General features: G+C 32.7%; 3 protein-coding genes across 4 annotated transcripts in view; 1 reads left to right on the plus strand and 2 right to left on the minus strand.

Moving 5' to 3' along the window:
- LOC130992384 (T-complex protein 1 subunit beta-like) overlaps positions 1-25,093 on the plus strand; it is a 629,300-nt gene that overhangs the window by 503,475 nt on the left and 100,732 nt on the right. The window lies entirely within an intron of this gene.
- On the minus strand, positions 3,147-7,933 carry LOC130992339 (probable serine/threonine-protein kinase At1g54610). Its single transcript, XM_057916940.1, has 6 exons — positions 7,230-7,933; positions 4,785-5,387; positions 4,422-4,643; positions 4,230-4,324; positions 3,638-3,743; positions 3,147-3,547 (listed from the first exon to the last, which is right to left on the minus strand). Exons 1-6 carry the CDS (start codon positions 7,596-7,598, stop codon positions 3,248-3,250), a joined length of 1,695 nt encoding a protein of 564 aa, XP_057772923.1. The 5' UTR covers positions 7,599-7,933; the 3' UTR covers positions 3,147-3,247.
- LOC130993167 (uncharacterized) lies at positions 11,942-15,254 on the minus strand. Of its 2 annotated transcripts, none has more exons than XM_057917947.1 (3): positions 14,928-15,254; positions 13,419-14,055; positions 11,942-12,426 (listed from the first exon to the last, which is right to left on the minus strand). In XM_057917947.1, exons 2-3 carry the CDS (start codon positions 14,000-14,002, stop codon positions 12,360-12,362), a joined length of 651 nt encoding a protein of 216 aa, XP_057773930.1. In that variant the 5' UTR covers positions 14,003-14,055; positions 14,928-15,254; the 3' UTR covers positions 11,942-12,359. The 2 variants fall into 2 exon arrangements, with proteins under 2 accessions (XP_057773930.1, XP_057773938.1); XM_057917955.1 differs by having other exon boundaries at positions 11,942-12,442; positions 14,928-15,219.

Raw genomic sequence — 25,093 nt, forward strand, 5'->3', positions numbered from 1 at the left:
TTAGAAAAAAAAAAGGATTGTTATTTATTAGGATTGAAATATCATCTATTAACATAGAATGTCTTCACTGTTTGAATATCTTTGAAATGACATAAAAGATCATAATTTTTAAGTTGTCATGATATTTTGAATGAATTTACGATCTATCATAAATTTCATCACAATGTCACGCCCTTCATATCTAAAAGTCGCGGTATCGCAAAATTAAAGTTTTCGGAATAATTAGTATTTGGACAAATCGAGTGTATATGACACAAGTACATATTAATGACACCTAATTCTTTGATTCTCATTCTATATTTCATTTTAATAATATGTCAAATATTTGCTTTAAGCTGTATACGCTCTGTAAAATGATAGATGAAATAAAGAAGAAAATGCAATAAAGTATCCGGAAAAGGAGAGTTGTACTCAAAAGCTCCATCATCACCATTATAGGCTATAGCAAGAGAAACATGATTGAACCTATTCTATATGTACATGATTGAGCCTATTTATATATGTATTATGTTTCATAAATGATAATAGTATCACAAAATTACAAACATCAGAATCCGATCATCTAAAAAATCAGGCAGGTCTTCACCAAAATCAAAAGGTGCTATCGAAGTTATGAAGTTCAAAAAGCGTATCGAATTGGTGTGTATTAATCTATACTAATAGAAAAAGAGCTTAAGGCATCTTAAGACACAATTTGTGGATTGCCTATTTTACCTCTATTATATATTTTATTTTTAAAATTATTTTACATATTATATATTTATAAGAATATATTAATTCATTATAAGATATTACACTAAATCTATGTGATATATTTCTATAGCTATTGATAAGGTTTATAAATAATTATATCCATCCAATAAATTATCAAATAAAACAATATTAATTACGCGTACAACGTACGTTCTTTCTGTTGATCCCTTTAAATAGCGTCACGGATAGAATTTATTTTAGAAGACTGAATAATTTCATCCGCTTTATATTCTTTATTCTATTTTGTCGGACACAACCCAAACGCTACACAACATGAATCGACATAAACTCTCTAGTGCGTATCACATTCAAAATTTTTTCTAATTCCGTATTATATTATTCGTTACGCTCATACATAGCATATGTTATAATCATATCTAAAAATTATACATTTCAAAAAAGAAAAAATTAATACTCCCACTGTCCCATCAAAATTGGCTCGTTTTTCATTTTCGAATGTTCCACTAAAATTGGCTCAATATTAAAATAGAAATAATTAATTAAGGGCATGTTTTATTTTAATTAAAAAAGAAGTTTATCATTTTTCTTTCCTTATTTTCAATTCAAGGAGGAATAATATTAAAATCGGTGTCTTTCAGCATAATTTTTTAATATATGACATTGGTTTGCAACACCGATTTTTCAAGCTACGACGCCGGTTTTAATATAAACTTGGTGTATTTTTAGTAGTGTATAGTACATGTATAAGAGTTTTTGTTGTAGTGAATTGATGGTGAATGATTGTGGCCTTTAAAGTAAGAGGCATTAAAGAAAAATTATTGAACTCATTAAAATATTTAATTTATGTGAACCACGTGGCTTTTCCTCTTAAAAATAAATATTTTAATTTTTGTATTAAAAAAGAACTGGAACGAAGCAAGTATAAGATTTGGCGCTAACAATTGAGACAAGAAGTCCCCACCACCTAAATCTCTCTCTCTCTTTTCTAGCGTGAGTGCCGAAAGCATATTTGTGTCTGCAAATACCATGATCACATGGACCTCATCATTTGAAAATTCTACTATTAATTCTTTGATCATTAAAAAAAAAAGTTATTAACCATCTTTTTTCCATGGGCATGCAACGCCTTTCAACAACTATATATGTATTGGAAACATTATACGCATAGATTCACAAAATATATATGGAGAAGAGCAGATCGTTTCCACAGTACTCGGCGGGGCTCGGGTATGAGGAGCGGATCGGGCCGTACTCGTTCAACGGGCCGACCACGAAGGAGCAAGGCTTCGGAGCGTCCAACGATCCGGAGATGAAGAGGAAGAAGAGGATTGCTTCATACAACATGCTCACTACAGAAGGTAAACTCAAAGCATCAATGAGAGGGAGTTTCAAGTGGATCAAGACCAAAATCGACGATATTCGTTACAATTTGTAACATATTTTACAAACTTATTTTCTCTCTACTTTACTTGTAAGATATACTTTCTTGTTCATTTTTTTCCCTTTCGTTGTCTTCAAGCAAGAACCGGCCGTTCTTTGTTTGTTCAGAATATTTCTTCTTCAATCAGATATTAAGGGCTTCAAAAATCAAGAATGCTCATGCAATTTGGAGATGGCAATTGTGTCTAAGGCCAAGTTTGTTTGGGTGTTTTTAGAGGTTGGAAAGAGATTTCAATCCATTACTTGTTTGGTTTGGTTAATTAATGAGTTAACCATTACCCTTATTTAAGGGTAACCCAATCGCCCAATTAATTTGTTACCCCTCAAAATAGAGGGGAAACAAAAGAAATGAAATCTCTTACTAATGATTCCTTTGTTAAACCAAACTCTCAATAAAAGTAATGATTATTGTTACCATTTCACTCTTTTATTTGATTCAATTCCCCTATTTGAACCAAACGAGCACTAAATATACGAATATTTGATAAATTTAGGTTTTGTATATAAATTGAAAAGTTTACCTTCAAATACATAAACTTTCAAATATATATTTTGATTTTTTTTCACATGATTTTCAATTGCCCCCAAATTAACTGAAGTGGTCACATGAAATATTTACATGGTTTAAATGACCAATGTACTAAATGATGTAGTTGAGTCTACGCCACTTCAGATAGTGTCACATTAATTTGCCATTTAAACTAGTCACATTCGGCTAGGTACGATGACATTAATTCACAAAATATTGATAATTGTATGAAAAATTAAACAAACAAAAATTTGTATAACCAAAAACATAATTTTAATTTAGTTTATATGCTAGAATTGAGTAACGGGTTCGTGTATTTATAGACGCAATCAAACTTTTTCTTTTAGCTCTTATTTGGTTGAATGAAAATTAATTAGCATGCCCTCTTCATTCTTATTGAACAAGAAACATGAGGAAAAGTTCACATCCAATATATATATATATATAAATATGCTCATTTTCATGCTCATGAAAGAAATGATTATCATCAAAAATGGAAAATGTATAATAACAAAAAACAAGTCATCAAAATCAAGAATCATCTTCACCACCAATATATAGCTCTCAAACATCAAGAGAATGCAGCTTATGTATGTGCTTGTTTTCCAAACTCTGAAATGCCCTAGATGAAGCAGACCTTTGAACAGAATCCAATCTCTTTAGACCATCATCACCTACTATATAATAGTCAGTCACACGGCTCTTAGCTGCAACCCTAGGAGGGTCTTCCGGTGCCACCGGAGAAGGAAAGAGCCGAGGCAGCTCCTCTTCCTCCTCCTTCTCTGGTGGCCTAACGCTCTTAGAGGAAGTGCCGGTCGAGCTACTCCCCGGATCCAACCCGAAAATCGATGAATCTGTGCTCGTCTGCACTTCCTCAAAAGAGGCATATATGAGTTACCCTAATTGGCAATAAGCCTCAACCATATATGATTGATGAATATGAGCTTGCTTTACCTCTTTAGATCCTTCATTAGCTGCACTTGGCTTCTCAGCTGCTGAGCTCTTCTTCCTATGCTCTCTGTGCGACTGGCTACGCCTCCTCATTTTAGAACTCCTATGCCTAACAAAATCACTCTTTTTTAGCTAGAATCAAGATTTTTGTGTGTGTGTGTGTTAATTCCATGTAAATACACAAAGAGTGTATACCTAAATTTTGATTTATAGCCCATCCCATTTTTTTGATAAAAAAATATATGATATTTTTTTTTGAATTTTGGCTACACTTAATCCTGCATGAAAATTGGAAATTAATTACGTGCAATTTAGAAGTCGGAACTCCATTTGAATCTGCATGCCAAAATTAATCTATTAATTTGTGCATGCAAATTCAAATAGAGTTCTGACTTCTTATTGCCTAATTTGCGGCTTGCACATATGATTAAGTGCGGTCGGAATTCTAATTCCAACTGAATTTCAAAAAATAAAAAATTCATGTATTGTTTGACCAAGAAAATTATACTCGCTTAAAAATCAAAATTTATAAGCAATCTACTCCTTTTTTTTCGCTATATTTTTGCATACATCCAAATTTCAAACTCTAACTTACTTTCTCCTCTCAGTTGCTGCAGAGTACTCATCTTCCTCCACATGGACTGCAGGCAAACCAGAGACATCACAAGCTAAAGGGTTGGTTTCAAAGAACTGCAAAAACACACAAATTAACAATTTTCACATACATTGTCATGAATCAATCAAACATCAAAATAGAAGCAATTTTGGAGGCCTAAACTAAAGTGACCTTATCTTGAAGAGCAGAAGCAGCAGTTCCGCGGCGCGTAGGGTCGAGCGAGAGAAGCGTGGCAAGAAGGTCGACTGCAGCGGAGGGGAAGCTCTTGAAGGCCTCACGAAGATTGGGCCTATAAATCTGAGTAGGTTTGAGCGCTGTCGACAGCTTGAACCTCCGGTAGTAGTCCTCTCTAGGCGACCCACACAGCTTGAAAATCCGGTGTAGCTGCTCAACCTGACTCAAATCAACAACTATCAATCATCTCACCTCTCTCTTTGCACCTAAAGAAGTCAAAATTTATGCCACACACCTCTTTGTATCACTAAAATTATGTTACTACCAAACAAGAAAAAGAAAAAGCACGTTTGTTTTTACCTCAGTTCTAGCCGGCATGATGGGCCTTCCGGCATACATCTCAGCCATGAGGCATCCGGCGCTCCAAAGATCAATCCCAACTCCATAATCGGTGGAGCCAAGCAGCAGCTCCGGCGCCCTATACCAAAGGGTCACAACTCGGCTAGTGAGAGGCCTCTTCCTCTCTGGATTGAACAGATTCGACAGCCCAAAATCACCTATCTTCAACATCCCATTTCGGTCTATCAGCAAGTTTGAGCCCTTTATATCCCTATGCAGTACCCCCCTCTCGTGGCAGTGTTGCAGCCCCGAGAGCAGCTGCTGCATGTAGCACTTTATCTGCGGCTCCGTCAGCCTCTCTTCGGGGCGAGACAGCATCCTTGAGAGGTCCGAATACATGTAGTCGAACACCAGGTAGAGGCTGTACTGCATTCTTGAGGTGGCTAGCCCTTCCAGCTTCAAGATGTTGGGGTGGTCCAGCTTCTGCAGGATCATGATCTCCCTCGCCATGAACTTCACGCTCTCCGGCTCCGACGTGTCGAACCGGACCTTCTTCAGGGCCACCAGCTTCCCGGAGTCTTTGTCCCGAGCTTTGTATACGTTGCTGTACGTTCCTTGCCCTACCTGCAATACCAACACATTCATTTCTATCTCTTCACACTTCATCATTTTTTTTTGGGAGTTCGAGAGTCATCGTGAAGGGAAAATGAAGAACCATTATTGATCATCTTTTTTTTTCAAGAGAAAAAAAGAGTTAATAGCCTGTAAAACCACAAACTTTGAGAATATTTTAGTTTTAACTTCTAACAAAAGATTATGCCTGTAAAACAACGAATTTTGGGCATTATTTGGTTTGAACCTCTAATAAAAGCCCATGCGTATAAATATTTAAACTTTTAATTGATTCTGATTTTAACTACGGAAATAGTATTCGGCCACATACGTGACATTTTAATCTTACGTGGCTTATACTTAGATGATGTGGCTAACAAATACTAAACGACACTATTTCATACTTAAAAAAAGAATAAATTAAATCTATCATAATTACAGTCACGCAAAATGTACCCTAATTAAATCTACGTATGTGGTCGGATATTGTTCCCATAGTTTTTTTTTTGAGTCATAAACAATTAAAAGTTCAAACATTTATACGCAAAATATTTTGTTAGAGGTTAAAACTAGAACTAGGGATGACAATTATACCCGCGGGTTTGGGTACCGACTCGAGTTCGGGGCGGGGGCTGGTATATAGATCCCCACCCCAAACCCGCCCCGAATAATATGTACTCCCTCCGTCCACTAATTAGTGGACGGAGGGAGTATTTAGTATATTTTAAATTATTTTTTATTTTTAACAAAATATATTAATATTAATATTATATTAAAATTCAAATTTATGATATATAATATTTTTCTCGTTCTTTATATAACACAATTCACCCACCATTTTTCATCCATTTTTCAATGTGGGACATTGTTTCTCTTCAACTCTCCCACATTTCTCACCACTTTTTGTCCCACATTGAAAATATAAAGAATAGATGAGGAAAGTTGGCTTTATAAATAAGATTTCCTACACAAGACTTAACTTCATTAACTTTGCTATATTTTTTCTTTATTCTATAAGGAAAAAAAAAGCAAATTTTAATTAAAGTTTAAATAAATTTGAAATAAAGATTATGTTAAAATTATTGCAAATTTTAACTTTAATTTAAATTTAAATTTAAATTTTACGGGTACCCGATGGGTATTCTTCCCCCATTGGATAATACCCGCCCTGCCCCCGCCCCGATTTAAATGGGTATGGAGGTGGGGTTGGGGATGAATTTCTTAGGCGGGGATGGGGATGGGAATGCAATATCTGGCCCCATCATGCCCCGTTGCCATCCCTAACTAGAACATGTCCAAAATTCATGATTTACTTACAAATTTTTATTAGAAATTAAAATCAAAATATGCTCAAAATTCATGGTTATAATGCCATGACCCAAGAAAAACTTAATGCTCATGTTTCTTTTTCTTGATCCTAGTAGCAAAAGTTTCATTTTTTGACAACAATTTTAAGATGAGTTTGCAACAAAACGAATTGGTCATGATGTCATCACACATGGTTACTAAATATCTAAATGCAAAAATCAAGGGCCACTCAGGTGGATTTCTTTAATTAAATCTTAATTATGATTAATAATCCTAACTAGGAATTAACGATTTCTAATTCAAAATTGATGAACTATAATTAAAATGGATGCATAAATCAAGTTATCTTCTATTTATGTAGATTTGTTTTGCCAAAAACAAATTAGCTAATCTTAATTAGTAAGGACCTGAAATATTCCACTATATCATCAACAACCACCCTAAAAGTAGGCAAGAATCAACCAACCAACCAACAAACACAATGTCAAAGCTTTCCCAAAATCCCAATATGTTAAAAGATGTAACTAAGAATCAAGAATATCAAACCTTGTCGATCTTTGTATAAGAATCGGCACTCTTTGGAACTATATTCTTCAAAACATGGCTCGGAATATTATCAACAAGCCACTTAGGCCATCCACCCACCAACTCATCATCTTCACCACCACCCTTATTCATCAAGCCATCACCACTCCTTCTAGAAACTTCGCCACCCCTATCTCCATCACGGCTGCCGCTATTGCTAGCACTCCTCCTCGCCTCGTGCCCCGGGTGGGCCCCGCCTCTCTCCCGGGAGCTCGGGTTCCTCGCCGGCCTCACCGGGCCCTCCTTCATGCTACCATTAACCAGCCTTAGCTTCTCCATCTCCATCGGCGGAGATTTCACGTATGTTTTTGAACTTTGTGAGGACCCCATGCATAAAAAAAGTGTCACTTCTTAGTTTAGCACTGTTTTTTATGTATATATTCTTGAGTTTATTAGGGGGTTAGGTGTTGTGATTGAATAAAAAATGTAACGCAAAAGGGAATAAGGGAAATGGGACATTTGTAGATGAGAGAGTAAGACAAGATTTTGCAGTATATAAATGAGGTAAGAAGATGTAGAATTGAGGCCGGCAGAGGGAATTTGGAATATCTATGTATATTATGCGTTTTGTAAAATAATTTATAATAGATATTTTGGAAAAGGTAAACTAATTAACTTAGCTTCTTCCGTTGATTACGAAGCATGGTTTGTAAGATATGACTCTTTCATTAGGCTTTTTGCCAACCTACAAAACCCACATCTTTTCCTATTCAATAGCATAGCACGAAGAGAAGATCAATTTGAAATATTAATTCAAGATTTTTCTTGCTTTAGAGTAGTTAAGAATTAAGGCCCATGGACCATGGTCAACACCAATTTATTCTGACGTAAGCCGTAGTATGTTTAAATAAACTAATTGGGCCTGTTTTAGAAGCACAATTTTTATTTTATTTTGTTTTTTGGTATTACAGATATTTTGGCTGGAAAGTTAATAGAGAATGTTATTACTAAGAAAATAATTTCGTAGAAAATGAATCTTAGATTCTTTGTACTGTCTGGAAAAAAAATACTTATAATTTTGAATTTGTAACATAGAATTAATCAATATATGTAAGAATTAAATTGTATTAATATAAATACAAAATTCTCTAATCACTTTTTTTTAGTAACAACAATGTACATTATTAAGGTTAATTATATGATTCATAATTCTAAAATTAAATCCAGACTTCTTATATTATATTAAATTAAATTATTAATAATGATGTACAACATATAGTACGAATCACAATTCTAAGAATTAAATTGAGGTTTTCTTATAATAATAATAATAATAATAATAATAATAATAATAATAATAATAATATAATAAAACACATAGTAAATAATACTCTCCTGTTTCTTAAAAACATGCAACTTTTGTCATTTTGGTCGTCACACAAAAATATGCATTTTTCATTTTTGAACACTATCCTACCTTAAATCCTTTAGTTTTTTATCTTTTTTTTCATACTTATTCACAAAAAATCATCATGGTCCACCAAAATACACTCTCATCTAACACAACATTTTATAAAGTGAGACTCATTTTTCATTCACAATATACTCTCATGATAATTATTAAAATTTGTGTCACTCACTCCGCATATTTTTAAGAGATAGGAAGTAATTAAAATTTGTATTTTAATATAATTATAAAAATAATATTAAATATGTAAGTAAGTAAGTAAGTAAGTAAAAATCTTGTAAATAAGGAAAATGAATACTTAATAAAAGTTAAGGAATAAAAATATTGAAAAATTGTAGTACTATTATTTTTTCTTTTTTAGGATATTTTCCCTATTTAATGAAAATTTAACTAAACACAAGAATTTAATGTTTTGGAATAAGATTACTTTGTCATGACATATTTATTCGAAATTTAAATTCTGTGTGTTATTACGTTGATTAGGCCTCTGCAGATCGAGTTGAGCAGATGGTAAGTAGCTAATGCTTTGAATTTAGTTTTACATATTTGTATTTTTATGAGTGGGTTTTAGATTTTGAAATTGATGAGTTAGGTGGCTGGTAATATGTTGAAATTGCAGGGAGATCAGATGGTGGTAATAAAAAGAGGTGTGGAGGAGTGATAATCTATATATGTTTAAAGAGCTTATAAGCTCAACCAAACACTCGCTACTCCTTTCCTACATTGCCTTTGAAAGAAGAGAAATGGAACTTTTTTTAAATGGGATATTCATAAGCCAATCCCATGACAAGAAGCAAAAAAGTGCGCCCAACATTTCGTATCCAATATTCCCCCTCCGGTGCGGCTTAAATTCATCGTCACATGATAGCTGTTATTTCTTCAGCTTGAATTTGGTGGTTGGATTTGTTTATAGATTATTGATGACTTTGGATGTTTAGTTTTTTACATAGATGCATTTCACATACTGAGTATTTCAAGGTAAATTGTTGAATGGGACTCAAAGAGAAGTCAACATGACTGGAGAAATATATTTCTAATGGGAAATTGTCATTCTAGGCTAATCGGTATATTGTTTCATGAAGAAAGATGTGAGACTTGGCTGGAACAGAATGAATAGTTATAAGGTGTGGTTGTGTGAGGGACTTTAAGAAATAAGATTTGTCCGGTAAAATGTACTCTCTCTCTTCCACCACATTTTATCTAGTTCTTTTCGACGCGATTATTAAAGATTGTAGTGTAAAATATATGAGATCATATGAATTATAGTGAAAATTTATTACTCAAAAAGGAAACAGACCAAATCGAATGGAACGGCTCAAAAATAAAACTAAGCCAAGTGGAGTGGGACGAAGAGAGTATGTAATATTCACGTTCAATAATAAGAAATAGAGTGTTAAAGATAATATACTACTTAATTAATATTATTATAAAAATATCGTATGTTTCCACTTGATCAATAATAAGAACTTGAACAGTACTATATACTCCATACAAGTGCAACCAAACACAAATGTGTTACTTTTTGTTGGGCCACTGGATAGTTGAAGAGGCAAAAAATTTAATGCCCACTTTATTAAGTCAAAAATAAAAAATACCCACTTACTATAAAAACTTGATTCTATATCCAAAATATCTAAATTATCAATTACGTCTCAATCAGTGTACTTACAAGATAAAAAATAGTCAGTTGGCGGAAAAGTAGGTTGTCGTCCGGGCGGCAACCTCACTAAGTAGGTTGCTGCCCGGGCGGCAAGCTACTCAATGACGTAGCCAGACTTTTCAGTCGGGGGGCCAAATACTCTCTTGGTTCCAACTAACTTCGTAATTTTTTTTTTTTTACCGTCTCAATTAAGTTGATCAATTTTCTTATATGGAATAAATATATATAAGCAAAAAAAAAAATTAATCACTTATTCACTTTATTACCAAAGACACTTAAAATACTAAGTTCTGTCGAAAATAAGTTGATCAAGTTAGCTGGGACGAAGAAAGTAATAATCATAATATTATAAAAGACTCCGAATATATAGCAATTTCAATAAAATCATAATGCTACATTAGTTGCACCATAATATTACAAAAATAAAAATAAATATTCTACCATCATAAAATTTCTCTTCTATTTAATTTTCATGTTTTGAAATCTCTACATAATCGTTTCATTAGTACTGATGTAAGATATTAGACAATCATTCGATAGCGTATCTCATATACGATTGAGTAGAGCGAAATTGGGATTATTACTAAAAATAATAACAATATTTATGTATTTATTTAATATTAAATATAAAATTACTAAAATACCCTAATGTTTTTAAAATTTTCAGTGGGGCCCAGTGCCCCCACTGCCCCCCCTCTAGCTACGTCACTGAAGCTACTTTCCAGTCAACAACCTACTTTTTCTTGTAGCAAATTAAAAATTTCAATAAATAAAAGTAGCTTGTCGGTCGGAAAAGTAGGTTGCCGTCCAGGCGGCAACCTCACTAAATAGGTTATTGTCCGGGTGGCAACCTACTTTTCTAACAACAGACTATTTTTTCTTACATTTTTCTTACATATTTGTATTTGTGTCAGAAAAGTGTAAAGACTTTACACAAAAGTTTATGCAAATCCATCAACATGTAAGGATAATTTCGATTCTTCACTTTAATTTGGGCACAAGATCAGGTTTTTATAAAAAATGTGCATTTTTAATTTTACACTTGACAAAATGAGCATTTTTACGTATTGACACGTAATTGAAATTCAAAACTGGACACAATTGTTGGATAAACTATATTCCAAAATGAATCATAAACGGATCAGTAAAAAAAGTTGATCATATCACATTTTATTCACGCTTTTTTTTTTGTCTTAGTTATTTACTATAATCACTAATCATTAGATGTCATTAATTTTGTAAGAGTGTTTATAATTGTTCCATATGTGCAACAAGATAATGAAGTCTGCCATTGCAAAATTTGGTTTGTATTGTTTGTCAACGAAAATATTTATCTTCACTACTTGCTTTGATATTTTTTTTTTCCATTTTATGTAATATACAAATAAAATATTTATTTCCGATGCATCATATGAATACAATACTAGTTCGTTACCCCGTCTCATAGGCCTTAAGTTCAGAATAAAGCATAGAACCTAAACCCCAAAAAAATCACAAATCAAACACATAAAGACCCTATTTCATTAAAATCCAATGAGTAAACCCTCGAGCGCACATTCTAGATGTGGGCTCGCTGCATATCCTGCAAAATTTAGAAAGCAAGAATATCCACAAAGATAAGTCACATAATGTAATTGGATATATCACTTTACACGGCTCTCAAATAAAAATTCTATTCAATATGAACAACTACAAAATGCAAAATAAAATCTCCTCCCACAATCATCCTCTCACCACAAGAGATGCAGAGACATCTCCAAATTGAAAAAAAAAAAACACAAAGCTACAAACAAAATAATGGCATGTCAATGCCCAACATGGAAACATAATGCCAATGCAACAAAACTGGGATGCAAGCCAGAATAATATAGACAACATGTCGATCACCCTGTGTTTTGCATCGCCTCGGATTTTGCTTTTCTGCCACCCAACATGAGAGCTTGACTCATGATGAGCTGCTGTTCGGACACTGATGGCGTCGCATAGGTCGAGTCAGAATCGAGAACTGCCAATAAATCTTGGACTACATAATCCTGCATGAACAAGTCTTTTCATTCCCATGGTTGAAATCATTGTCTGATCCATCTTCACTGAGATCACATGAAACTGCCTTATTAGATAAGTGACAGTTAAACTATATCGCATCACAACAGGCACAAGCATAGTTGATCTCTCAAATAACGACGTGTGAAAAGACCAAATTTCAGATATCAGGTCATAGAGTTGTTCAACATAAATGAAAGCTTTTAAGAGAATGTGTTGAATTGCAGGATGTCACATAATTTTAGCAGCACCCATCACCGGGAAAGTTATTTATGACTACAGAGCATGTAATTTTTTAAATTCATATGGATCACTTTGAAACCCGAAATTTCTGCACTTCCAAAACATTTAATTTATTTTGCTTATTAACAATACTTATCCAATAAATTACATGTCATTTTAGTATCCGTCAACAGCCATTGGAACATATAGGAAACCACAATCATGCACGAGTCTTCAGAAACTAAAAAACAAGTTGTCACACTACTTGTTGAAATGCGGTACTGCAAAGTGACAAACTGTCCACTCTGCATTTACTTATATATCTACGAGCTTTGACCGCATAAAACTACAGAAAATGAATGTTGAACGCCTCAGAACTATGTTTGACAGCATAGGAAGCCAGAATGCAGATAAAATCATTAAATAGGAAGATGATAATATCTGTCACCAGGCAACTGCATTATGTAGAATGTCAAATAGATAGACCTGTAGAGGAGATGCTGTGTATTCACTAGTAGTTCTAACATGCCACTAATTGATGTTGAGTATTCACTACCCAAGCTTACAGTCACAAAACCTCATTAATGAGGTTTAGGAGATAAGATATATATAACAACAGGGCTAAGCAAACATACAAAAGGAAAAAAAAAAAAACAGTTAACTGTAGCAGGTTAGAGATGGGTTCTATATCTTACACTACATCAAGTGGAATAAGCATACAATCAAGTCAAGAACACGGAAGAGTTTTTGAATAGTCAAAACTGATAAGATCTCTACTTATTTTTCAGCAGAACAATAAGTCAGTAAGTGTCCATACCTCATCTCAAATTCCCGAATCTCAAAAAGCTCTCCCCCAATTGTATCTGTCCACTGTACTTTTCTTCTCCCCATTTGACAAGCAACATCATCATTTTCTTCATACAATGTTTCATGTGCGTTGTTTTTTCCACCGCCATTGCCTCCATCAGTGGAAGCAATAGCACCAATATTGGCTGCTTTTTTCAAGCTACTCTTAAGGCTAACTACGTCCCTCTTGCTATCATCATCAACAACAACACAGCCATCTAAATTTTTTGAATCATTATCCTCATTAATAGTCGGTGGTGGCGAGGTTTCTTTGTTTTGAGTTGGTCCAACTTTGAGAGGAGATGGGCTCTCGAGTCCAGCAGCAGTGCAACCAAAACAAACAAAGGAGGCACACCCGCGGACAGGGTGGTTCTTCCCAGAAGCCAGCTGGAGATCAGGATCAGTCTCTTGGTCCACCAACTGGTACTGATTCCACGGTGTCACTTTCATGGGTTTCTCTTCGTTTTTCTGACCCAATAGAAGAAGGGTCAGGCCCTTACTGTAACCAGACGCTGAAGAAGAGAAGAACCCTCCTCCTTCTACTGCAAATAACATTAGTTCTTCTCATCTGAGTTATTCATTTGCATCCATACAACAATTTGATTCACCTGCCATGTAATCAATGTAATCTATCAAATATTGCTAAAAGCATGAACTCAGATATATTTGCAATTCAGAATATGTGTCTGCGAAAGCATCAAACTCTCACTTAATACTTTACTGAACTACATAGTAGAACATTAATTCATCATGAAGAGAAACAATCAAATGTGAAAGTGCACACAATGAGACCGATTAGCTACTGAAAAAATCTACAAATTGGCCGTCTCAATAACTAACAAAATGCGCTCTTCACAGTCATTATAAAATAAGTCCTCAAAACGACACAAAAGTTAAAAAAATCCATACACATTGAAGATCCACCATAGAAAGGATGTCTCAGACTAAAGCATAGATTCATCATGAAGAGACACAATAGAATGTGAGAGTGCACAAAACGAGACCGATTTAACTACTGAAGAAATCTATGAATTGGCCGTCTCAACAACTAATAAAACGCGTTCTTCAAAGTAATTATAAATAAATCCTCAAAATGACACAAAAGTTAAAATCCATACACATTGAAGATCCACTAGAGAGAGATCTCAAAACATTACACAACGAGCTAGGTTGAACAATTAACACTCACAAAAACCCTGCTAATACAATTATCATTCAGCAATCTATAAAACGGTAAAATGTAAACAAAGTTCTCGAAGAATTTCCAATGATATCTTCTACAGCACAAAAGCAACAAACAATCATTAAAGATCTCAGAAGTGTGACGTTTAGTAACCAGCTATCAGTTAACAAATCAAGGCAAGCAATCCAAAACACACACACACACACACACAAAAATCGCATTAATTATTCCAATAAACAGTACACAACATATACGTAGTATAGATACAGTGTTTATAAGCATAGCCGAGAGACATACAGATCTGATTGCGATCTCCGGCGACAAGTCACCGGCCTGAGAACTGCATCTCCGATTGGTTACGAATTTCCCGAAGTAGAAATTAAAGGACGCAAATTAGAGCTCGGAAAATGATTAAATAGGAATAAAAAGCTCAAATTATTCAAGTATTAATCCGCATGAGGTAAGAGAGTTGCGAGAGTTTGTTGGATAGGATGAAATGAAGTGAAAGAAGTAAAAAATTGCAGCACTGTGAGATGATAAATGGAAATAGGAAAAAGAGAGAAAGTTGGAGGCGCAAAATATGTGACAGTGACCCTGTGGCGCATGATAGCGACGGGTCCGCTTATAAACTTTGCGGTAACTATTCTCAATCATTTACTCAAAAAATGGCGGTATTATTTCCCAAAAAAAAAAAAAAAAAAACAGAAGAAGGGGAAATAATATTTAATTCAAGATATTACTGTTTATAACTAAAAATAAACGATATTCGGTTGTTCAGGTGAAGTAACAATAGTTCATATTTTTTTCTATTTCTGTATGTGTATTTTTTTTTGTATGTGTATTTTTATTTAAGTAATCTTGATGATTCGTTTAACATATCTTATACTCAAAGTTAAGTGTCCAATTTAAATTCGAGCCTTAACAGCATTGCATAAATGCAAAAATGAAATTTTGTAGTATATTTTATTATACTTTCGTGTTATATGATGTATTTTTTAAAAAGAATTACAAGAGATATCTATTATATAATTAAATAAGTCATTCACATACAAATGAGACTTCTACACCTCACAAAGATGAAAAAATATTTTTATTATTACTAATATCGTAATATGTGTTATGAGTATGTTAAATTATTATTATATTGAATAACATTATAAATAGATATGGACAGATACTAAAAAGAACATAAATATGCAACAATTCCATTGTAATAAAAGGAGGAGATGATATTTTCGATTTTTGAGATTTTCTAATTTTAACAAAGAAATGTCAAATAAGGATTTTCTAATTTTAACAAAGAAATGTCAAATAAGGACCCCTCTCTCTCTCTCTCACACGCACACACATGTGTAATAATAAAGAAATTGTGTGTGCGTGTGTTGGCCAAGAGGTAAGGGATTAATACCTAATGTCAAAGGTCTTGGATTCGAGTTTTCTGTGGCGCAACCATTTAATTTCTTTATCTAATATTATAAATTTATAAAAAATAATAATAATAAAGAAATTGTTGAGTGTGCGTGTGTTGACCTAACGATAAGAAATTAATGTCCAAGACTTGAAATTTTGAGTTCGAATCGTTCGTTTCACGATCTTTAAATTTTCTTTATTTACTTATGTAATTTATCAAGATAAAAAAGTTGTTGAGTGTGCATGTGTTAGCCTAGTGGTAGGTGGTTAATGTCCTATTTAAATAATAATAATAATAATAATAATAATAATAATAATAATAATAATAATAATAATAATAATAATAATAATAATAAAAAACAAGTTGTTGATCTTTTAGGAAAAGTAGAGAAAAGGGTGCGGTTTGTAGTAATTTAAAAGAGAAAGTTTGCTTTTGTTTGCTTTTGGTGTGTGGCTTGGCTGCTTTACCTTTATTGGCACCATTTTCACTACATTCGTTAATCATCATCTATTGTTAAAACACCAACCGTTTTTTTCTTTTAACATGAAATTTTGTGTACTCAATGGGACACCAAGCGGTGCGACCTCCTGTGTGTGAACAGTGAGGTCCCGGGTTCAAACCCCACTGCTCCCCCTCCCCAACTCCCCCAAGTAAAAAAATAAAAAAACATGAAATTTTGTACATTGCTATATTATGTATTTACTTATAGTTGCAAACATCACTTCTTAACGAGTCATGCTCAAACTCTAATTATTAGCTAATAAATTTTAATTATGAGTTACTCTCTCCGTGCCACTTCAAGTGTTTTATTTTCCTTTTTGAATTGTCCACTTCAATTTCAAATGTCTTATTTTTTTTATGAAAAAAAAATGATCTCAAAAATGAGAATTTTTTAGGTCCACATCACTTTTTCAACTCTACACCACACTACACCACATAATAATCCAATTAACATTTTTTTAAATAACTGTGTCGAAAAGAAACAGGACTCCCTTGAAGTGGGACGGAAGGAATACTAACTAATCTAATTAAAATTTTAGTTAATCCTACTCAATCATTGAGAAATTGAGAATTCACATAATATAGGTATATTTCAAAATGAGCTGATCTCCTGTGAGTGCACACAGTGAAGTCGACTCTAATTACAAATTATTTATATTATTATTATTATTTAATTAAAACTTAATCAATCTTAAATAAAATTTAAAGAACTCTAATTATTACTAGTATATGTTTAGAGGAGAGCTCACAGTGAGAAAGGACTTATGCAAGTTTTTGTCATTGAAAAATTGCCCATTTAGTGGGTATGGCTACTTCACGCTCCATCCGCAGTAAAAAAATAAAATGTCCCCTAATTTATCTTTCTTCTTTTTTTTCTTCTATTGAGCGAAATAAATAAATAATCTATAGTACATCTATTTAAATTTTCCTATGTCTCCTAAAAGAAAGAATGTGAATTATTGAAAGTTGCAGCAATAGAAAGGGAATTGCGACTTTTCTTGCATGGGTGATAAGAATGTAGTCTTTCTTCATTGATTGGGATGTTCTTGTCTCTAACGGAGGTTAAGGATAACCGAAAAGACCATTTCTCCATATACACATACATTGCATATTTACATAGTAACTTCCAATTTTTTACGTTCTAAAAAAAAGCACTAAAATAATTAAATATAGTATGAGTGGAATAAAATTCTCATTTTTATCATATTGTTAAAATGATTAAAATAGAATAAGAATCTCATTTTTATGAAATTGTATAATTTTAGTATAAATAGAAATAGGTATAAAATTGGGGGACATATGTATACTAAAATGGCAAAAAAGGGTAAGGAATTGGGGGATATAGGAGGTATATTTTTTTTATTAATATATGAGGAGATTCAAATGTGAATCTATATTTAAATTGTAAATGTGATAAATATTTTCAGTTCATTTGAAGTACGAAGATTTTATATTGAATATATCACATTGATTGATGAACCCGCATCACTTGGATTTGAATTCTCTGATGAACAAAAAATTCATTTTTCTAGTGCAATTAATTACACGGCGAATGAGTGCGAGTAGTTTTTTCACTTTTGTGTGGGTAGTGGTTATGTTTGCGTGCGAGTAATTTTTCCATCTTTGTGTGATATACAGATCCCGTTTGCGTGCGGGTTACTTATTTGATTATATATTAGATAACTCTTGTAATTCTCAAAATAAAAAAAATAATATACGACGAATACAATGATTTTATACGTTGAATGTAATATTTTCATATTCTCACAAAAATAAATTAACTATGATGATGATGATAGACCTAGAAAAGATACAATGATTGATAAAAGTAATTAATTTGCGAATTGATATATAAACCACCACATCTACCATCTCAAACATAGACATTATGGCAATGAAAAAGGAAGATTTGTACGGGGATTTGATTAATGTCTCCATAGATAGATCTGAACCGTCGTCACACCAAGTATGATTGACTATGGTTTGTAATCCATTATGAAGAATAGCTTTAGGGCGTGTTTGATATTGGCTAATACACTGTATTAATTAATTTAGTACATGTCAATTTAGTGTTTGGTATTATTTAGTAATAATGGTTTAATTCTACGACCCAGTATTATTAATTCAGATTTCTTAGGATTAATAATACCACCTCTCCCTAGGATTAACTTAAATCAGAATATTTTGTATTTAGTCATGATAGCAAACACCAACTCAATATTAATAATCTGTCATTATTAACGCTAAATATCATGTTTATAAATTATCCTACGTAATCATTTACTGAAAACAAAATAGAATATGAATACGGACCCGACCCGACCCGGATCACATGGTGGTTGTATTGGAATAAAGATTTGCAGAGAAATTAAACAAGACGGGAAGGCATAGAATGAAATGAATGCAGTTTTAATTGATGAGTGACAGCGGAGGCATCGCTCAACATCTAATCACTTTGTCCACACAAAGATTGATTGCAGTGATTGTCAGCACACGCCAATCTTTCGGCTCTTCGATCGATTCTGTCATTATACAACTTATTGTCTGCATTTCATTTTTTTTACCTGCATATCCAATATCCATCATTTTCAAGATTTATTTTATTTTATTCGTCGACGTTCATCAGTTTTCATACTCCCTCCGTCCACGAAATGAGTACTCATTTGTGGACGGTACGAGTTTTAAGAAATGTATGAAGTGTAGTGTAAATAGTTTAAGGGTTCCACTTTTTGAGTGTATTAATTAAAGAGATGTGTGGGGTACACTTGCCAAAAAGGGAAATTGGTACTCATTTCGTGGACGGACGAAAAAAGAAATATGGGTACTCATTTCGTGGACGGAGGGAGTATTTTATTTCTTTATTTTAAAATTTGAGAGTTAATATACACTTCCATTTTCATAAACAAAAAATGTTTCTGTAAAATACTCCCTCCGTCCCATGAAGCGTGACCTATTTCTTTTCGGCACGAGAATTAAGAAATTGGTATTTTATGTGTTAAGTGTGGTAGGTGAAAAAGTGTAAATGTGAATAAAGAGTAAATTTTTTGCCATTTTTAGAAACAGGTCAAGCTTCGTGGGACAACCCAAAAAGAAAAGTGGGTCACGCTTCGCGGGACGGAGGGAGTACAAATTTTGTTGATTTTTAATAACACGATGTCAAGTGTCTAAAGTAGAAAAAGTTTAAGGTACATGTATTACAATTATATTATAGTATTGATTAGCTCATTATTCTTGGACTATTTATTTGGGTATTGAGGCTTTCTGAATGAGCTTTTTTTTTCTATCAGGAAAAAGGGAATATTATTAAAAGAAAAACAGCAAGGCACCAGAAAGGGAGATACATGCACGCCCAAAGCTAAGCAAAAAGAGAAAAAATTTGAGAAAAGCAGTCACCCAAAGTGAAGACCAGGTTCAAGAGCTTTCTTGTAGCTAGATATTTTCCATCCAAGATTTGAAGTATGAAGAAGGAACCTCTGTTTAACAGACATGCTTCCAACTCCCAAGTCTTGTTTTAATCTCAGCAACTAGCTTTCCTTTGTTCCACATGACTGCACTGAAAACACCATCAAGATTCCTCACTTTCCAAAACACCAAACAGTAGCAATCCAGACACATGAAAGGAAATTTTGATAAGACTTTTCTCCAAGGCGTTGAGAAGCTCTCTTGCCTTCTGCTATAAAGAGATACAAGAGGAGATTGAACAGGAGGTTGAGCACCAAGAGGTAAAGTTCAAATCCAGATTCAACAAATAAAACGCTTTATTCCAGCTCAAAAGTCTGCCTTTGATTTCTTGAATCAGCTTTTAAGTCTCCCACCCTTTCCCTTCGAACCTACTTTCATTTCTTCGTTTCCACATGAGCCAAATAGTACACATCCATGCTGTCTTAAGGAACTTCCCAGACCTCTTTCTTCTTCCTAGATGAATGAAAGAGAGAAAATGATTTACAATAGTGTTAGGCCTTACCGTGTAGAAGCCAATCCAATTCTGAATGAGCTGCTACTGTATATTTGGTGTTATTAATATTATTTGAAATATGAATATTCCCAAAAATTAGAATCCATATTATATGGAGTAATTTTAGATTTAATTGTTAATTGGTAAAAAAAAGTCGCATACCGTTTGTACGTAATGTGTATACTGGTGTCTAAAATTGCTATTGTCGTGTAAAAGTAACATGAAGTCGTTGTAGATCATAATTCATACATATACATTTATACAGTGTTATTTTTTTGACTTGATAAAAATACTTTTATATTGATACTAAATGTCTACATAGGTAACAGTGCAAAGCTTATTAGTATTAAAGAGTTCGTTTATTGGAAATGCACATCCTCCTCAAAAATATTGGGAATGCGACTTTGGCTCGTTTCAAATTGAAATTTCACGCATTTTCAATTTTACACATAAATTTGTAATCACGCGCTTTTAAAAACATGAACTTTTAATTTTTTCTAATATTGCACACAACGAATATATATGCCGAATAAATATTAAAGTAGAAGCTGGAATTGTCTACATAGATTAAATAGAAAATTTCCTAAATGATGTAGTTAGACATTAAACCAATCAAAGAAAAAATACTTACAACAAGACATATACAACTACTCCCTTCGTCCCATCAAAATAGCCCTCTTTCATCTTTTACAAAACATAAAAGTATATATTTAATTAATGATCTTCTATCTTACCCTTATTTATTTCTTCACATATTATTTTCACAAACATTCAATAAGAGTATTTTAATAATAAGGAAAAAAAAAATCAATTCAAACTAAGAAATTGAACTATATTTTGGAACATTAGTTCCAAAATTAATTTCATGGGAGATGGAAGGAGTATATTTAATTTATATGCGATGGATAAATTTCTTTGTTATAGCAAAATGTGTAGAAGACATCATAAAAGAGTATATATATATATATAGGGTGCGGTTATAGTGAGAACCACACTTATCGTGAGAACATAAGAACCATTAAAATCAATGCATCTACTATATAAATTAATGCATTCGCTATTAAATTTCAATGCATCCGAAAATAATAAATTTTTTGCTCCCTTCAGGATTCGAACCCAGGATCTGCATTCATCCACCAAGATGATGCATCCACTGTAGATCTTGATGATCGAATGGTTTAAAATGGTTCTCTGTTCTAATTTTATTTAGTGGTTCTTATTTGAACCTCTCCCTATATATATATATATATATATATATATATATATATATATATATATATATAGAGAGGGAGGGTCCTGTGAGAATGGTAAATTTTTGTGACACCTAAGAACTAATCCCATCCATTGATTATGTGAATCCAACGGCTGGCACATGATTACATTTTCAGCCTATAAAGTTGGCGATAAAGGGCAGCATTGTATTTCCTCAATTCTCAAATCCGTTAGTTTCCTTATTTCATGCAAGGTAATATCCATAATTATGGTATTTTAGATTTTAGTCAAACAAACATATCTTCTACTACCCACTAACTCACGTTTTTAGTGAAATTGTATATCTTGGTGGTTTTATCTTTTAGCCATCAAGAATCGATTTGCCAAAAATTTCGAAGCCATTTTACATTCTATAACCCACGTCTCTTTTTTGGCATAACAACCATCCGCAGAGCTTCGATTCTTTTCTCCTCAATTCCAACAATGTCTGACGAAGGTTAGTAATCGGTTGTTCATGTGTTAATTCCATTGACATTTGTTGCTTAATTATATACGCCGATCTCAGTTTTCATTTATATTCTGTAAATGGTTTTGTATTCAGCACTTGAATTGAGATAGTTTGTTTAAATAGAGACGAAGTTGATATGTTATGTGTTTTAAATTGATGATTTTTAGTAGTGTGAATACATAATTTATATTCCTGTTCAGTTGAATAGTCTTATTCAAGTCATAACCTTCATTGTTTCATGAGTTCAATTCATAGGTTATGTTATTTTTTAACCCATTGTTATTTTTGGCTTCTAGTATGAAGTTATTTTGTTTTATGTTATGAATTAGTGATTACAAGTAGTTTTGATACATAATTTATATATATGTTCATTCGAATGCGTGCAGTCAAGGCATGATTTGATTTTTTCTGATGAAGGTTAGCAATCGAATTTTTATGCGTTAATTCCACCGTTTCTTATTGTTTAATTTTCATCGTGGATCTTAGTTTTTGTTTATATGTTTTAGTTTCAGTCGTATTCAATTTTACACTTGAATTGAGATTGTTTTGTTAAATAGCTTCTAAGTTATGACTTAGTGATTATAAGTAGTATGAGTATATAATTTATTTATTTTTTCTGTTCAGCTATATATTTTTATTGAAGTATGAATATTCACTATTTCATGAGTTTAATTGTTATGTTATTTTACTTTTATCCCATTATTATTTTTGATTTAATAATTATATATATGAAGTAAGTATTTTTTATGTTATGAACTATTTATGTTCATTTGAATATGTTTATTCAAGTTTGAATATTCAATAATTTATGAGCTTGATTGATATGTTATTTTATTCTTAATCCATTGTTACTTTTTGTTACATAATTTAAATAGTTGTTCCTCTGAATTTTGTTATTCAGTGTAGTACATACTAAAGGTAGCGGATGTGGTGGTCGGAGGAAGTTGACGAGGGAGAAATTAGTTGAGCAAGCTTTGAAGCCCAAGAGAAGATGCAAGAAGTGCAATACGTTGGTTAATCGCGACTCTAGGAACTGTCCAGGAATTGACGCAGTAGAAGAATGAACTACTATAGGGTTTTTTTTTTTGTTCTTTAGTTGTGGAATCCATCATCCAAGTTTTAATTTTCACATCTATTTATCTCTCATGAACAATGTTTGAAAGTTTTATTCATTACCTTAGTTTGTTGTTTGAAACGTGTTGAGCTTACCTTCAATTCATGACTGTAGTAATTGATGAACAAGAATTTTTCAATTAATGAACATGTTCTTTGTTCATGTATATTTTCACATGAATAAACTCGAATGCTGACAGGGCTTGTTCACATGAATTTTGTATCCTCAACATATGTTGTTCGCGCGAACATAAAGTCACATTCATGCGTGTTGTTCGTGTGAATAAAACAAATGTAGATTTATATATTACATTAGTTTGTGCTTTGAAAAATTTTGACCATACCTTTTATCCATGACTATATTGAATTATGAATAGACATTTTCCAATTAATGAATATGTTTTTTGTTATAAATTCCGAACATGGAACATCATTTATAAAACATTAAAAAAAAATACGGGCAGAAGTCTTTGATATTGCTGAACAACGGTGCATAACCAAATTTATGCACATTTTTTCATAAGCATATGTGAGCAAAGTAAAACAATTAAAAATGAATAAACTTTGATTTCAACTACCAAATGCAATCATGAGTCCGTGCTTTATTGAAATATGACATAAAACATAGTATTTTTTGGAAGTTTATAACTTGTTCATATTACTGACTTGTCTCATCCAAACAAGACATAGTTAGCATTGAAGTTACTATTCTTGCACAGCTCTCGATAATGTGTAGACGCACATTTCAACAGCCCTCCCCTCACATCATTGTACTTGCAATTTAAAATCGTGCCACAATATCTAACTCGCATACGACTCATGTGACGTGGAGACGATGACGACATTCCACACTTCCAACTTGTTGATCCATCGCCCTTAAAAGACATGAACATCATTCTGAAATTCAACTCATGCCATATTCATGATCGACGATAGATATGAATAACGCATATTATATTCAAAGACATTATATTCATAGCATTTGTCATACATGAACAACCCCGCATCATATTCACACATTCAATTAGCACACACAAAATCTTACATGAACAAATATAACTCATATTCACATTATAATAAATAATAATGATCAACAAATGGTATATTTATATTTAGTAATGCCTAAAATATTCACACAAAAAATATACATGAGCATACGAACAACCTGTAACCACTTATCATATTCATATCCAAATAAAGATATGAACAAAACATTTTGTCAGAAATAAGTACTATGTTCACATGAACAACAAACATGAACTACAGACATAGACGCATGAACATGAAAATGCTATGTTCGAAATAAGTACTATGTTCTCTAGAAAAAATGCTTCAACCAAATAGTGACATGTTCACCAAAAAATTCCTGACCAGAAATAAAAAAACCCACCGAAAATAAAAAAATCATAGATTTGCAAAAAAATACATACATTCACCGAAACAAAACTCCCTACAATCAACAATGTCCATATAAAAAAATTGCAAAAAGTAAACAATGTTAAATACATACACTCACCCAAAATTGCAAAAAACATAGCAACAATGTTCATATAAACAAATCTCCCTACAATCCACCGAAAAAAAAGGAAGGCTATAGATGAACAAATCTTCCTCCACATCTTCGGATTTACAAAAATTGTACAAAAAAAAAAAACATGCATAGATGCCTCTGTAAGTGACAGAAATTTCTTGTTCATCGAAACATGGAGTATAAAAAAAGGGGGAATAGGCTCTCAAACCTTGTTCGATTGCCGGATCTTTCG

Source organism: Salvia miltiorrhiza, chromosome 1 (genome assembly GCF_028751815.1).
Source record: "Salvia miltiorrhiza cultivar Shanhuang (shh) chromosome 1, IMPLAD_Smil_shh, whole genome shotgun sequence".
Taxonomy (NCBI): domain Eukaryota; kingdom Viridiplantae; phylum Streptophyta; class Magnoliopsida; order Lamiales; family Lamiaceae; genus Salvia; species Salvia miltiorrhiza.